This window comes from Aquarana catesbeiana, linkage group LG05 (assembly GCF_042186555.1).
Source record: "Aquarana catesbeiana isolate 2022-GZ linkage group LG05, ASM4218655v1, whole genome shotgun sequence".
Taxonomy (NCBI): Eukaryota; Metazoa; Chordata; class Amphibia; order Anura; family Ranidae; genus Aquarana; species Aquarana catesbeiana.
Window position 1 is genome coordinate 154,457,248 of NC_133328.1, and position 17,802 is coordinate 154,475,049.

At 42.3% G+C, this 17,802-nt stretch overlaps 1 protein-coding gene across 1 annotated transcript in view; it reads left to right on the forward strand.

Moving 5' to 3' along the window:
* The window catches only part of TGFBR2 (transforming growth factor beta receptor 2), a 134,672-nt gene that overhangs the window by 62,045 nt on the left and 54,825 nt on the right, over nt 1–17,802 (forward strand). Inside the window, exon 2 of the mRNA XM_073630282.1 lies at nt 9,066–9,222. Within this exon, the coding sequence (XP_073486383.1) occupies nt 9,066–9,222 (157 nt within the window). The remainder of the gene's footprint in view (nt 1–9,065; nt 9,223–17,802) is intronic.

Sequence of the window (17,802 nt, forward strand, 5' to 3'; positions counted from 1 at the left end):
CCAATGGCTCCCACAGATCTGATCTCCTCAGTGGCTCCCACTGGGTGCAGGATGGGGCCAAGGGAGATGCAGGTGCCTGGGGTGCAGTGCAGATGCCAACACCCCAGCTGAATACAGCAACAAAAGTAAGACATGTGGAAGGTGGTGGAGCATTTAAGGAGGGAGGAGAAGATGGGGCGGGGGCAGTGGGGGGGATTGCATGCCGAGGTCAGATCTGAAGAGGAGTGAAAGTAAGATGTGGATGAGCATGCAGAGGTAAGCAGTTGTGGAAGAAAACTGAACTCTGCACTTTGTGTGTAGGGCTCCCCTGAACTCTGCACTCTCTGTGTAACCCCCCAGAACTCTGCACAAGGTGTAAGTGGATGGGGTTGGGGGGTCGTGGTTGAGTTCCTGCACCTATTTTCGGAGAAAAAAAGCCCCCGAGTTAGACTAAACATCTGGGGCTGACTGCTTCGTTCTTTTCTCTAGCACTGAACTCTGTTATGTTAGGCATGATGCCAGAATTTTGTGCAAACATTGGATAAATTAGTAGCTCAATCAGAATTACATTTTTGAAATGCAGGTAAGAATAAAAAAGAACATTATGTTCCACTTATTCTCACTTTTTTACAATTTATTTCCAATCCTGCATTGATTGTGAAGCCTGATTTGATTTCACACACAATGCTTAGATGTTTTTATGTTTTATACACATACTGTAGTTTCCAATAATTTTTGGATTAGTTGGTTGTTTTGTAGAAACTATACTCTAGGGCCTTGTCAGAAATAAGACATAGTCCACCCTCTGTGGTTTAAAATGAAATTCTAGCCATTTTTTTCTGTTTTGGAAGGTTTAGGAAGGTTATCTGTCAGGTTTTTAGTTCTGTTCCCAGCTGGAAAGATACCTGTCTCAGTGGCAATGTTTTCCTATAGAAGTTTAGGTTATACAATACCCCTGTTTTAAAGTGCTGCCTCCCCAGTGCTCCCAACTGTGCTGCATACATTTTAGCAGAAATCACAAGGTAAATAGCTTTTTTTTATATATTAGGCCAGGTTCACACTGATACGACAAACGCTCCGAGATTGGGAGCTCATGTCCCAAGACGTGTGAAAAGCAATGTTTCCCTATGAGAGCCGTGATAACTGGTCCGACACAAGTCAATCCGACTTTTAAAATGCTCCCTGCACTACTTTGGTCCGACTTTGATCCTACTTCAGCCCATTGAATATCACTGAAGTCGGATCAAAGTCGGATCGCTGTCTTAAATGATCCAACTTTGGCATGCAATTGTGCTCAGTGCACATGCCAGTAGGTAAGGAAAGAGGGTGGGAATGAGTGAGCGCCCCCCCTCCTGAACTGTATCAGGCCGCATGCCCTCAACATGGGGGGGTGGGTGCTTTGGGGCTGGGGGGCCCTGTGCCCCCCCACCCCAAAGCACCTTGCCCCCATTTTGATGGGGACAAGGGCCTCTTCCCAACAACCCTGGCCATTGGTTGTCAGGTCTGCGGGCGGGGAGCTTATCGGAATCTGGAAGCCCCCTTTAACAAGGGGGCCCCCAGATTCTGGCCCCTCACCCTATGTGAATAAGTATGGGATACATTGTACCCCTACCCATTAATCTTTAAAAAAGTGTCAAAAATAAAACACATTGCAAATGTTTTTAAAGTAATTTATTAAGGTAGCTCGGGCGTCTCTTCCGATCTCTTCTCCCCTCTCTGGCTCTTCTGCCTCCTCCGCTGACGTCTTCTGCCTCTGTCAGTTCTTCTCCTCTCTTCGAGTCTTCTAGCCCTCTCCAGTTCTTCTCCCTCTGTTCCCTGTGTTCTGCCTCTGCTGGGTCTTATTTGCCATCTTCTCGCTCTTTTGCCGGGTCTTTTCCGCTGTATTCGCCCTCTGTTCTTCTTCCAATGTTGACTCGACACTCTCTAAGCTCCCCGCCCGCAGACCCCGACAACCAATGGCCAGGGTTGTCGGGAAGAGGCATTTGTCCCCATTAACATGGGGGCAAAGTGCTTTGGGGTGGGGTGGAGCAGCCAAAAAAGCACCCAACCCCCCATGTTGAGGGCATGCGGCCTGGTACAGTTCAGGAGGGGGTGGGGAGCGCTCACTTGGCCCCACCGCCTTTCCTTACCTACCGAGCTGTGTGCTCAGATAAGGGTCTGGTATGGATTTTGGTGGGGACCACCACGCAGTTTTTTCTGCGTGGGGGTTCCCCTTAAAATCCATACCAGACCAAAGGGCCTGGTGTGCTCTTGGAGGGAGAACCCATGCTGTTTTTTTTAACATTTTACATGGAGTTCCCCCTAAAGATTCATACCAGACACAGTGCCTGGTATTGTCAGGGATCGAAGTCGGATCCCTGTTCATTGAAGTCGGACACATGTTGGACTTCAAGTCTCAGAGCAAAGTCGGATCCATAGTCGTACGACTGTCATGTCGTACCAGTGTGAACCCGGCCTTAGAATGCCTGGCATGTGACTACAAAGCTCTGTCTCCTCTGTGTAATATAGAGGTCCGACAACAGAGCTGAATCACAGAGAGCAGTGACGTCAACTTTCGATGCTTAGGTCCTAGGTGTTGTCTGCAGGGAGAGAGTTCCCTCCCATCAGCCGCATGCTTATGCAGAGTAGATAAAGCTTTGTAGTCATGTGACTGCATATGAAAATGAAACCATGCAAATTTACTTTGCAATTTCTGCTAAAATGTATGCAGGGCTATGGGGAGCACTGGTGAGACAGCATTTAAAATGTGGAGTATTGTATAGCTTAAATGTCTACTTCAAAAGAAAAACAAGTCCAGAACTAAATGGTAAAATTTTAGTTGGAATACCACCTTAAAGCGGCATTAAACACAAAACTAAAAATTTTATATATTGAAGTTTACCAATCATTGAATGTGGTGGCTGCATTTGTTTTCTTATTTTAGTTTGTTTCCCTCTGTTTTCACTAACACACCTTCTGTATTAGAGTGTCCTCACTCTAGAAGATGATGGAGCACAGGGGGCACAGCAGACAACAGCATTGTCTGTCCAGGGGGAAGGGTAGTGTTAAATATACTAGCAGATTTACAAACAGTAACAAACGGAAGCCAAACTCCAGCTAATACTTTATAAACAGCTACAGCAAACATTTTTTTTTTCTTTTGGTTTTACATAATCATAAGCTAATTATTGTAAGCACCCCTTCCAGTGGTAAATGGTTTGTCTCATCTCAGTAAACCAATACATTTGCAGTAGAGCGTGTTCTTTTGAAAAAAACAACAGACATACTGGCCGGATCACTAAGCGAAAACAAAAAAAGCCTAAAAACAAAAAAAAACAAATGTATTCATCGTATCCAAGTAAGCTACAATATAATAATTGTTTGCTTTTGGGTTTAATACTACGTTAATATAGGATAAATTTAGTACAGCGCAATCATCATTAAAGTAGTAATATAACATACATAAAATACAAGTGTGCCAAAAAAAAAAGTCTCTTAATATCTAAGTATATCAACACAATTCACTTCTTCCCAGAAACGTGAAAAAAAAACGATTAAATCATTAGATCAAATGTTTTTGACACTTCTGTATACAACAATCACAATAAATCAAAAACAGGTGCTTGTGCAATCCACCACCAGTGCTCCCTAGCAGCTCACCTTCAGCTTTGACTCCTGTTTTACCTGTTGATTGATATGTTTGTTTATATACATTTTCTTTGTCACATTTGGTTAATATATACATACTATAATACTATGTTAAATACCCTAAATCACGTTTATGCAGCACTAGCATTAGGCCAGTTTATGCTGCAGCTTTCATTTCAGCCTTGGAAGTGGAAATCCAGCCACATTTTTTCAGTTTTTGAATTGGAAAGGGTTAGACCATATAGAGGGTTCGTGTTAATGCATGTGTTCCCTTGGGTTTCAGTTAGTATTGAAGGATTTATAGTTACACTCCAGGCACACACAAATTAATTTAAATATATGCCTTAATAGCCACAAATAATATAAATCCATCTTGTGTGCAGCAAATGTCTTTACAAACCCAATTATTACCATATAAAAGTACCAGTGACAACAGCACTGGACTAATGATCGCAATTTATGGAAAGGCACTGAACCAATATAGAGTATATAATCAAGTGCTCACATATATAATATGAATACACAGGCAGAATAATATAATGAAAACGAATATCACAAGTATAAAATAATTCTCATAAGTGATCACCACAAAAATATTAACCAATCCAGTAAAAAGTATACAGCATATATTAAAGTGTCAAATAAATATTAAGAAGTGACTTTAAATTAAGAAAGGCAAAATCAGGAAAAGTTCAGTACAAAACTGTGCCATCAAAGACAGTGACAGTGCTGCAAAAATTCAAAGTCTAGTGATGCTGTATTGCTCATGCAGTCCAGTGTTTTAATCCAGGGAAGTGAGTGAAATCCACCAATATGTGCAATGGTTGTTCACCTTAATAAGGAGAGTATCAGGCAATGAGTAATCCACTGATCTCCATGCAATCTTCCTCATTCCATCAGGTGACTGATCCGCTCGCATATATAAAAGGCAATAAAAATCTTCATGGTGTAGTATCAAAGATTAATTTATTAAAAAACAATGTTGCAACTTACAGTTTAAAATTCAGACATCAAGCACAAATCTGAGACCAAGTCACACGCGAACAGAACGCTGAAATAATCCGAACTTCCGGTGACTTTTATCAAGTCACGTGTCAATGACACAACGTGTCGGGAGGAGGTGGGTGACGTCATGGCCGAGACGGAAATTCAGATTACTTCAGCATTCGGTTTGTGTGTGTCTGAGTTCCATCATCCAATCATAATCAAGCAAAAATGCTGTTTCTTTATTTTCCTTGCATGTGATTGGGTGCTCTTTGCAAAGTGAAGCTTTACCTCCTTTACAAAGCTCTGGTGCAACTGTACACAAAAGTGCACAGTCTATTTGCCTTTAATAAATCAACCCGAAAGTTTCACGCTGGGTTACTGCACAGAGGGATTAAAATAATTAAAAGGGATACCAACATTCATTAAGTTAAGAGTGGACTAAACGGTACATTTTCACCTAAGTGGGAGCATGTACCTGCTTGCTTACCAAAAAAGAACTTTTAAATGTATAGCAGAAAAGGGGGTTATGACATTGATAATGATATTTATTAACTGAATGTCTAAAAAAGCAAGAGAGAAATGCTAAAAATGCTAAAGGTTACAAGTATGCATACATGCACAATTTTTAACGTGCGTGTTAGAAGAAGATACTTCAGCTTTGCATTAGAATCTCAGTAAACACGTGCCTAAGAATTATATAAAATGATTGACAACATTGACAGCAATGCATATTACTTTTAAGAAACTTGTTTGTGATGTGTAGAGATATCTACAAGTGGCAAAATACAGTTATACAGTTACTTTAGATATTTTCAGTGTAAAAACAACAAAAAAAACCCCCAGGCTTCAGGTTACTGTGGTTTGCTGCCAGTGCTGCTTGTGTTATCCAAACAGTTCAAGAGAAAGTGGCTTTCATAGAGTTCCTGTTTGTAAGGTCTACTGCGCCCCACCCACACAAGCCAGCATGTAGCTGTGCGTCATTCTACGCACTGGGAAATTTATAGATATGAGCTGAGTTATTGTCAAACGAAGAGTGGAGATTTCAACATCTTGCCTTTGTGAACTCAAACAAGTTTGGCAGGAGAGAGTTATCTGTTCATATAGTTTTTGAGCATCTATGTACTGAAACTTAATTACTAATTATTCTCTTAACTTACTCTGAATACCGCCTCATTCCAGTTTGTGATCTGGAAAATGAATCATCTGCTTTGTATAGCCTACAAATGTGCAGGCATGGCCAACACAATTCATCACTGTTGCATTAGGAAATGTACTTAAATGTTTTTCAGTGTGATGTAAACACAAACTATATGATTTCCTGTGTGCAGTAGTATGCAGTAAAAAAACAATAAATATGGACAAATATGCCATATAGGGCTGCAGAATGGCTGGGTAAAAAGTAATAGTAATAAAAAATAAAAAAAACAATAAAACAACCTATGAAAACAAAATAAAAGTATCACTAAATATTTCAACTCTTCTGAAACCTATGAAAATAGATACACCAAATTTATAGATAACAAGTGTCATATTGATAAACTCAAGTAAGCATTATACATGGTATTTGTAGACATCTGCCAATCTATCCCTAGTCATAGTCTATGCTGTTATTAGAACTGTTATCACTTTGGGATTCATACTTCCTGATTTATTTTGTGTAGTTTGTTTGTTTAGCTTATCTGGTAGTAGTTTCCCTAGCTAGGTTATTTATCTGTCATATCACATATTTGCAGCTGTCTTCTTGAACAGTAGTTGAATATAGCAGTGCATGTTCCTGTGACCCTCCTATTGCTCCCACTTTGATGCAGTAACTAACAGGAAACGTGAGCCCTGTATCAAATGTCACCAGAGATTTTACTGTTACATCCGGCTCATTAGTATACATTTTTTGCCTTGCTGACATTTCATTCACTTGCATTTACAGTTTCTAAATGTCTGTAGAGCTCATCAAACTGTAACATTTAGAGCTTAGTGGTAAATATGTCTTTTCTCAGATTGTGTTTATATTGTCTTATGGAGCTAATAAATCAACATTGCATTCACACCATTTAACCCTCACGGTGCACTTTGTGAAGTTGTTTAAATAGAAATATGGCATTTACAGACTGCTAACTGCACTCATCTACTGTGTAATGATTTTGCATTAGAAAATGTCTTATTTATTACAGCAATGTGATTACATGCATACAGAATAGGACACATATCCACTGTAATTCCACCTGCCTCTCATTTGCAAGGGATTTACAGTGTGTGTGTTTTTGTGTATTTGTGACCCCTACGCACAAACATCTGATTAGATTTTGGGATTTTCCAGCATACATTTATACAACTCCAATTCCAAAAAAGTTGTGAGGAACTTGCAAAATCTACATAAAAACAGAATGCAATACTTTGCAAATCTCATAAGCCCATATTTTATTTACAATAGAAAACATATCAAATGTTTAAACTGAGAAAATGTACAACTTTAAGAAAAAAATAAGGTAATTTTTAAATTGATGGCAGCAACACCCTTCAAAAAAGTTGGGATAGGGCAACAAAAAGCTGGCAAAGTTAGTGACACTAATAAGGAAGAGCTGGAAGAACATTTTACAGTTAATGAGGGTAATTGGCAACAGGTCAGTAACATGACTGGGTATAAAGTGGTGACCGGACTTTTCTCTTTTGCAACTGAACTGTATAGCCTGCTCTGACACAAGGATCAAGGAAAGGAAGCCCTGTGTAAGCTCCAAGGCACTTTAGTCAGTGCTCACACATGGATGAGGGCCGTCTTTCCACCCCATGTGAATGTGCAGGGTCAGTAAGGGCCAATCACCAAGTATCAGCACTGTCACATAAATGGTACCCCATGCATCTAACAAACGTGTGCATTTGCACCCACCAAAACGCATAGAACCACAGTACCATGTGTTTTGGTTCAACGCAATTTTAAGAATTGCCTAAAAACGTGATGTGATGGACCCGCGTACTCAAGAGGAGTATGTCTGCTGTATAAGCTTCATTTGCCCAGTACAAACACGATCCAAGGTCCCTTAGCCCACCCAGTCAGTTGTCGAGACATCAGTTTAGGGTGAAGAGAAGCATAAGACTGTTTATTCAAACACAGGCACAAAGAGATATACACTAAGGGAACTATCACCCTTTCTTTGCATAATGACACAGGGCGGGTAAACTACATTCAGTAACATGAGACACACAGGTGTATTCAAACTTCTCATGAGTAGACCGTCTCATGAGTAGACCGACAACAGAGCATTCTGTTGTCTCCTCTAAATATTCCTGCTCTAGAGCCATTGCAGAGCCTGATATCCATTGTCCAGCTCTATCTCCTGCTGGAACTAGACTGTCCATCTCAGAAACCCATTGCTCCTGGGGCCTGCTCTCCCAGGAATGGCATCCGCACCTCTCGCTGGTCACTGGCCCGTTGCCCTGGGGTTGGAAACCACTTGCCCTTGTGTGTACCAGCGACCTGGAGGGCTCCAAGCAAGACCTGCACCCGAATCTATTGCCTGATCTCCAGGTATTGATCCGCAGACACAGTCCTGCGGATTGCTGAAAGAGCGCTCCACAGCAGCCCTTGCAAATCTGATGCCAGTTCCATATTTCTGCTGGAATGACCGAAGTCTGCTATCCAGATCTTGGATCCCGTTGGGGTTTGGATGTGTTCACAGCCAGGAAGCACAATCCCAACACTGCCACCAATATGACGGACCCTGTACTCAAGAGGAGTATGTCAGCCGTATAAGCTTCCTTTGCCCGGTACCAGCACAATCGAAGGTCCCTTAGCCCACCCAGTCACTTGTCGAGACATCAGTGTAGGGTTAAGAGAAGCATAAGACTGTTTATTCAAACACAGCTACAAAGAGATATACACTCAGGGATCACCCCTTCTTTGCATAATGACACAGGGCATGGTAAACTACATTCAGTAACAAGAGACACACAGGAGTATCCAAACTTCTCATGAGTAGACCGTCTTATCAGCAGGGAGGGCTGTTGGAGGAATTCCCCCTCCCTCTACCCTGCCCCCGGTCTACATGCTATAAAAACATACACATCCCACAATGTCTTTTTCATTCATTATTTAAAATATGTAGCACGCATATATATTTTTTTCTAAAGTGTTTCTAACACGTATTATTTTCTCAACACAATTGGTTATTGTGGGTTGCTATATTGTGCACAAAGATGTGTTGCTAACATGTGGCTTGCTTGTTGGCAGTACATAGCTCTCCAATAAGGCAACTGGACACAAGTTACCCCACCACTTGTAGTGTTTCCACAGTTCTGAGACTGATAGTGTTGTTCTTTAAATATAAAATGGATGGACTGGTGTCTTTATTTAATCTTATCAACTATGTAACTATATGTAACTATGTGAAACCGAATTTGCAGGGCTCATGCTTAGGTATTTAGTGATTTTATATTTTGTATATGTGTCTTATGTAATTAATTGTTTTCATTTTGTTTAGGTCCACCAGATTTTATGAAGTTCCATGAACTCAAAACACTTTGTAAATTTTGTGATGTGCTACCAGCAACATGTACACAAAGCAAAGGTCACTGTGACAGTTCCTGTGACAGATTGTCAATTTGTGAAGATCAGGAAGAAGTGTGTGTAGCTATATGGTAAATAATTCAGGTTTTATTTTAATTTTTGTTTTTTCTTAATGATTGATGAACCGTACTTTAGTTTTTTTTTGTTTTTTACATGTAGTTCCTAATTAGCTAAGTCTTATTTTTGTAATATGGTGGCAAAAGATTTAAATATTTAGAGTAAAACATCAGGTTTTCTTCAATTGCTGGCCCCCATCAACATACACTTATTTCATATCTGCTCCCCTGTTGCTCCATTCAGCCACCAATAGTGAGAAAAAGAAACCTGTAAAATCTGAGATGCTCTAGATGGAGGTTACACAGGGTGATTACACTTTCCTCACCCCCATGTGACAATGCTTATCCAATCACCAAGCACCAGTGCTGTCATATCAGAGGATGAGAAAACATGTTCTGCGTGTTTTTTTTTCCTTGGTAAACAATGTACTGTATGTTTCAATCACTAACATTGCTTATCACTCCACTTACCAGAATTCACGTGCACCCGGTTCACGGACATTTTAACCCCGCTCGACTCTCTTGGGTTAACCCCCCCCCCCCATGCGCCTTCTGCAGCTCGCCAGGCTCTCCCGTCCCACCAGGAGGCCCAAGCGACCCGAATTAAGCCGGAATCAATCAGGTCTCGGCTCTAGTAACCCAGAAGCGATGTCATGACAGCACTTCCAGTTTACAAAAGAATTAAAGGCGCCAAACTTAAAAAAATTACAGCATTCAAAACAGCCAAACTTGGCGTTTTGAATGCTTTTTAAGTGCAAAAGGAGGGATTTGGGGTCTTATAGACCCCAGATCTCTCCATAAAGAGTACCTATCACTGCCTATTACTCTCACAAGGGATGTTTACATTCCTTCTGACATCAATAAAAGTGATCAGAATTTTTTTTAAAGGGAAAGTGTAAAAATAAAACAAATGAAATAAAATAAATTTAAAGTGCCCCATCCCTCCATGATCGCATGCAGAAGCAAACGCATACTTAAGTCGCGACCGCAAATGTTCAAACCACACTTGTGAGGTATTGCCGCAGTCATTAGAGTGAGAGCAATATTTCTAGCACAAGACCCCCTCTGTAACTCTAAACAGGTAACCTGTAGAAATGTTTAAAGCATCCCCTTTGGAGATTTTCTAGTACCATAGTTTGTCACTATTCCATGAGTGTGCGCAATTTTAAAGCATAACATGGGGGGGAGGCTGGGTAGGGGGGTTGTGTGATGTGCAGGGGGGCTGTGTAATATGCAGGGGGGCTGTGTAAAGTAAAGGGGTCCAGAAGTACGGGGGCTGTCTAATGTAAAGAGGCCCAGAGGTGCGGGAGCTGTGTAATGTAAAGGGGTTCAGATTATTATCTTCATCTATTAGCAGGTGAATGCGGCCTTCCATGCATTCACATGCATTGAATCTAGCCCTTAAGTGGAAAAAGGTTGCTGACCCCTGACTTAGACCTTTTATACAAAAAGAAACAAAGATACACAAGATGTGCAGTATGTAAAATCAATGTATCAATAAAAAGCAAATAAACCACTTTAAAACAAAAAGGTCAAGGTTTTTAATCCAGGTCTTACCTGCTGAGCAGTCTTCTCTTATAGGCCCCTCCCTGGTGATTCAGGCTGCATTCCTTGTATTGAATCCTCTCCTCCATTCTCTAACTGCAGAACTGTAATGTTAAGGAAAATGTCACTTCCCAGATGCTCCAGTGCAGACTAGTAAATTATTCACCCATGCCATGTCAGATTAAAGGAGGGGGGCCTCATCAAAGATGTAGCCTATCAAAGGAAAGAGGAAGCTACCATCAAGGTAAATACACTTGGCTTGTATTAAAAGAACAGAAACAGCGGTTTATGAAGTGTTTTATTATAAAATGGCTTCTAAAGTAATTTAAGAAGTCACTTTATATGGAAACATTGGAATAATTAATTAGACCTCATTATTCCAGACCATAGCCCCTGCCATTCCATAAACCAGGCTTAGGGGTGGCATGTCCCGGTACCCCAACCATAATTATAATGTACAGTGTATGACTGTTCCCAGTGTTATCAGATGGCAGCAGACTACTCATCCACTGTAGTGCTAGTGCCAAGTCAAGTCATGCTTTTTAATTATGTACATACACCCCAATCTAAAATGAAAAAACTAAATTAAAACTTTACTGCAATATCCAAAGTAGAACACACAGCATTAGAGGTGATTTATTCTTACAAAGCAAATACTGTATATTTCCGTGTATAAGACTATAACTTTTTTCTAAAATCGTTAGTGTAGCACCCTCTACCAATAGGTAGGTGCTAGTAATAGATTTTTACTAGGAGACTGTCAGCACAGGAAAATTTAGGCAGGCCTATGCTGAAAACTAGGCCTGTCTGTTTTGATCTGGGGGCTGGGAGTGGTCAGAGTAGCAGTGGGTGTAGCCACCAGTGCTCCAGTTCTGAGGCGCCTCCCCTGCTTCCAGGGAAAATGTTCTGGAATAGGGGCTGCGTCTCGAACTGGAGTGGAAGGCAGCTCATGTGGGAGCCCTGACCAATCCCCATCTGGTATTGGCAGGAGGCGGGCCTCCTATATAAGCTGAGGTAACACCATCTGGGGGGGTGTGCCGATCACAGGAGGAGGCCCGGGGAGAGCTGTGAGGGAACTTTGCCATTACACGGTCATTGGCAATGTCTTTATCATCACACGGTTGTTGGTAAAGAACTCTTGGAGCAGAGGGGCAAGTGAAGCTGTCGGAACGTATGGGCCAGTCAAGTTCTCCATCAAGGCAGAGAAAGGTCGGTGAGTGTACCACATTGGAGGGCTGGATGTGCCAGGAAGTCTGTGAGGGAATTTTGTTGTTACACGGTCATCAGCAAAGTCTTCATCATTTACGCGGTCAATAATGGGGAGTCCTGGATCAGAGGACAGACTGTGGGGATATGTGTCAAATCAATGTGGCCTGAGGGCACAGGATTTGTAAGCTGTGCAGGCTGGGAACAGTAGTCTATCATCCAATATCTGCTTCTAAACTACTAGGCCTCCGGGGAGAGGTGCTGCAGGCCTCTGGCCTAGTAGCTGTGAGCAATCAAAGCCAGTTACCAGGATTTATTCAGAGTGGTTCCTTCTAGCTTAGAGAAGATGTGACATCACTTTACTTCAGTATAAGATTTGCGCAGGAGGAGAGGAGATCTGGGAACATCACCCTTACATGGTCAAGAGCGATGTCTTCATTCCTTACACGGTAATGGATGGGGAGGAAATAGTCTGCGGGAGTTAAGCCGAGGAGGAGCAACAGTCTGCATGGTGATGCAGGAGGAAGATCATAGCAATTAACACATGCACATCACCTCTTCCGGCTCTAACTTTGTGCTAAATAGTGACATCCTTAAAATATGATGGCAAGTCAACTATCATATGATCATCCCATATACCTTTTTCCGCAACCATGTTGTACCCCCCAATAAACAAAAACAAAACCAGCAAAAGACTGTTCATTTTCTCTGCAAGTAATGTATGGGAGTCTGGCAGCGGGGTGATTTGGTTGATGTCTGTTACTAGTGGCAACTACACCGCTACATTAGACTAAAAATTGATTGTTGTCTTATACAAGGAAGTAAGCTGAGGAGAAAACCGCACGGTTGTGAAACTGCCCATACCTTGTCTCTGTGAACATGCTTCCTCCAATCACTAGCCTCCAATCACAAGTGAAACTGCCGATAGCTTGTCTCTGCAAACAGGCTTCCTCCAATCGCGCGGCTTATGTAACTGACGTCCGCTGATGCTGAACAAACCAATTGGAACACATCCCGTTGGAGGTGGAGAGCGTGTAGGCAGTGCGAAGATGTGGGTGAGGATGAGCTCACATATATAGGCAATGACTCAGAAGACAGCAGTGATGCAAAAGAACTTGAAGAAACTGGAACTAATAGTGATGAAGAAGAAAGCAGTGATGCAGAAGAGGCTGAATAAAGTAATATGCTCAAACCTAAGTGTGATGCATAATATCATAGTACTGTGTAAGATTGGGGTGATCAGACTCAAGCGGTAGGTACGTTTTCAATGAGTGCGCCGGTCCAAAACTGTATTTTTAAGGGCCTGGCAGCCCACTTTTATTTAAAAAATCAGAAAAGTTCACAAGAGACATCAGTAGCCCACGCAGGGGGTTCCACCATTACTGTATCTTGTACAATCAAAATACTTCAGCCTAGTGGCTTACTCTCTTGCCACACGACTGCTTCAGGCCTCCAACCTAGGCTTTAGGTCTGCTCCTCAGACCAAAAGAGTTTCTTATGGGGCGTACACACGGTCGGACTTTTCGTCTACAAAAGTCCAACGGACGCCGACGGACTAAAGCTGGCTGGTAATCCGATCGTGTGTGGGCTTCTCCGGACTTTCAGCAGACTTTTTCAGCCTCAAATCCGACGGACTTTAGATTTGAAACATGCTTCAAATCTTTACGTCGTAACTACGACGGACCCCGAAATCCGCTCGTCTGTGTGCTAGTCCGACGGACAAAAACCCACGCTAGGGCAGCTATTGGCTACTGGCTATGAACTTCCTTATTTTAGTCCGGTGTACGTCATCACGTACGAATCCGTCGGACTTTTGTGTGGTCGTGTGTAGGCAAGTCCGTTCGTTAGAAAGTCTGCTGCAAGTCCGCCGAAAGTCCGCCGGAAGTCTGTCGGACAGGCTGTCGGACTTTTGTAGACGAAAAGTCCGACCGTGTGTACGCGGCATTAGAGTCAAGCTCTCTCCTAGCCTACTCCCGATCAGCTCCTTGCTGCTCTGTCACAAACAACCTCCTGCAGACATGCACGCTCTGGCTGCCCCATGCAGCCCCTGACTCCTCTCAGAGGAATGGGAGTCCATCTGACTCCCGTGCACAAACTTCCTGTCTGTTGGCTGGGGCCCTGTGCCATAGTCAGGTCACAAGTAAATAGCCCAGAACACAGCTGTGCAATCAGTGTGCCTGTTTCTCCAAAATCTGGCGTAAACCAGCAATCTTCCAGGTAGCATAGGGTCCCACTGCCACATATCCTCCCCCCTTGTTTCGAACCAGAGAGAGAAACACAAAAACCCGTCACCATGGATGGGACACCGCTGTGTCAGCCATTAGCTGCGTAGGCCCATTTCTTTTTTACGGGTATGTTTCCACCAGCACTTCACCTTGGCACGGGCGGGACTATCTTGGCACGCACAACGTCACTTCCGCGGATCGTGGTTCCGGATATCCGACCGGTGGAACGCAAGCGGCGGTTCATGCTGGCGCTGCGTCCCCGGATTGTGTGGAGAGTATACGAGCCTGTGAGCTCACTCTCCTGTTTGGGAACATTAATTATTTTATTCGCCAGTGTGATATCAGTCTTTTGTGACTGGACTGTTTTATATAAATAAAGGAATCCATTTTAAAACAGAATCACGCTATGTGGAAACCTTTTTTATTTTTCTAACACCTAAGTGGATATCCAGTGGGGACCTTTACTACATCAAGGGACAGGAAGTCCCCACCTCCTTGTATGCAAGTAGCTGCGTTTAGGATTGGGACGCGTGGAAGGATACTGGCACCCATACAACCGGGGAGACAGGATCAACATCACACGCTCGTACCCCTGCAGGGGTGGGGTGCTCCGGTGAGTGTAACCACATTGGGGGGTGACTGCCAGTAATTACAGCACGACTCTTTACCACTAAAGAAGAACTTTCTGCACGATTTCTACGGGGTTTTGGTGCACGGCACATTATATTACTGTTATGAACATTTTGCAACAAACAGTACATGGGATTTTCTTTGATATAAAGTTGCGGTTTTTACACATTATTAATGATTTACTATTATGGTTTTCGCACATCAATGCACTATGGTTTGATAACCACAGTTTTGGGCACTTGTCACTTTATAATTATTAATTAGAAGATTTATATATGTTATATAATGGTGATGATTTAAAATTTGTGTTATTGTTTGCACTTACAGTAGCAAATTCTCTTTATCACTAAATAAGGATTTTTCACTAAAATAGGGACACATCGTTTTTTTGGGAGTTTCGTACTATAATAAATTCTTCACTTCTAAAAAGCCATTATATTATACACTTGAGCACTTGCTTAATTTTCAGCCACACCCTTAGTTCTAACACAGCGCCACTCCCTATACTTTGACTTTCAGTTTTCTGGGGGATCACTTAGGTGTCCCCTTCCTATATAGGGGGGCTGTAGGTGTAAACCAGTCTGTAAGCACGGATCTGTCGATATATTTACAACTTCTGCTATGAACGCACCCTCATCTGATCATTCCGACTGGAAGGGGTTAACTTCTGCAACAGCCAATGCAACTGTTACTACTGGCTCTGCAGTCTCTCCATTGGCCACAGCAGCAATTGTGTCCACCTCACTATTACCCAGCCTAGCCTGCTGGGGCATAGTTAAAAAATAAATAACTATAAATAATTATAACAAATTAATAATAATAATTATTCAATGTAATCAAATCAAAAACACTGAAATTTGCTCAATTGCAGAATTGTCGCTGTCATTACTTTCAGTGTTTGATGATGGATTTCCCCACAAATCATTATCGCTCAATTCTGCAAGTGATTCTAATTTATGATCGCTGTTTTCTAGCTGGTCTAAAACCACTTTTGATGTAAAGGGACGGCTTTGGTTGCTATGGACAATCTCCAGTTTCCAGGCAGAAAGAACAGTATTTATAATATAAAACTGCATGCAGGGCAGTGGACAGACCACTAGGGACAAAAGGGATGTGAAATAAATTGATGCAGTAATGTAATCTGTAAGATTACAGTGTACTGTATATGTATTGTGTGTTTTACTTTTTGAATTTGGCACCATTCTCCGTCCCCGTGCGTTGCAACGCTCGCAGGGAACGGAGCTCGGCTCCGTGATGGATCGAACGGAGGATGGCTCACACACAGAGCGGGGAGACATAGCAGGATCCTGGGGACAAGGTAAGTAAGCTGTACCTGGATCCTGCGATGCAATCCCAAGTGTGGCTCAGGGTTACCGCTTTTGGTGCTGAAAATCCACCACGAGCCACACTCAGTGAGATTAAAGGGCCAACGTACCCATACAGGATTTTGCACACCCGTGCCACTTTGCCGACGTATATCGGCGTGAGCCGGTCGGCAAGTGGTTAAAGTAGAACTATAGTCAAAACTTATTTTTTCATTTTGGATAGAGTAAGGAAGGGTTATAACTCCTCTCAGCGAGAGTAAATCCCTGCAAATAAAGGGAAATCTTTGGGGACCCCAAGGTCACCAGAACTAGCATCCCCATTGGAAGATTTCCCCTCTATTACTTTTCTGGGGACAACCTAAAATTGAAGATTTTTTTTTACTTTCACTTTCAATGATACTGGTAAACAGGACAAATACAGAGGGTTAGTCTCCCTAATGGGGGCACAGACAGCAAAAAAAAACTGGCAAGCATTCTAATCCACCTCCACTCTATCCAAAACTAAAAAAAAGTTTTGCCTTTAGTTATACTTTAACCACTTGCCGGCCAGCCGCCACAGTTTTACTGCGGCAGAATGGCATGGCTGGGCGAAATGACGTTATATTACGTCGCTTTGCCCTGTGGCCACTAGGGGCGCGTGCCCGCTGCTCGCCCCCGGAGCCGATGCGAGTGCCCGGCGGGCGCGATGACACACGCGGTGACACACGCGGTGACACACCGAGAACCGGGATCTGTGTGTGTAAACACACAGATCCCGGTTCTCTAAGGGGAGAAGAGACTGATCGTGTGTTCATACAAAAGTATGGACAGCGGTCAGTCATCTCCCCTAGACAGTCCCATCACCCCTTCAGTTAGAACACAGAGAAGGAACACCGTTAACCCCTTGATCGCCCCCTAGTGTTAACCCCTTCCCTGGCAGTGACATTTTTACAGTAATCAGTGCATTTTTATAGCACTAATCGCTGTATAAATGCCAAAGGCCCCAAAAATGTGTCAAAAGTGTCCGATGTGTCTGCCATATTGTCACAGTCCCGATAAAAAATCACAGATCGCCGCCATTACTAGTAAAAAAAATAATAATAATAAAAATGCTATAAATCTATCCCCTATTTTGTAGACGCTATATTTGCGCAAACCAATCAGTATATGCTTCTAGCGATTTTTATTACCAAAAATATGTAGAAGAATACATATTGGCCTAAACTGAAAAAAAATTAGCTTTTTAAAAAAAAAAATGGGGAAATTTAATATAGCAAAAAGTACAAAATATTGTGTTTTTTTTTCAAAATTGTCGCTCTTTTTTTGTTTATAGAGCAAAAAATAAAATCCGCAGAGATGATCAAATACCACCAAAAGAAAGCTATATTTTTGGGAAAAAAAGGACGTCAAATTTGTTTGGGTGCAGTGCCGCACGACCACACACTTGTCAGTTAAAGCGACACAGTGCCGAACCGAAAAAAATGGTCTGCTCATTCAGCAGCCAAATCTTCCAGGGCTGAAGCGGTTAAGGAGTTTACAAATTCTGCAATGACTGTGGTATATAAGTGACTAGATAAGTGACTGTAGGTAGACTAAGCTGAGTATTAAAAGTCTTATCCCCATGATTATCTGGGTATCAGCATCCTTAGATCTTGCTAATACGGCGTATACCTTCATGTAAATAC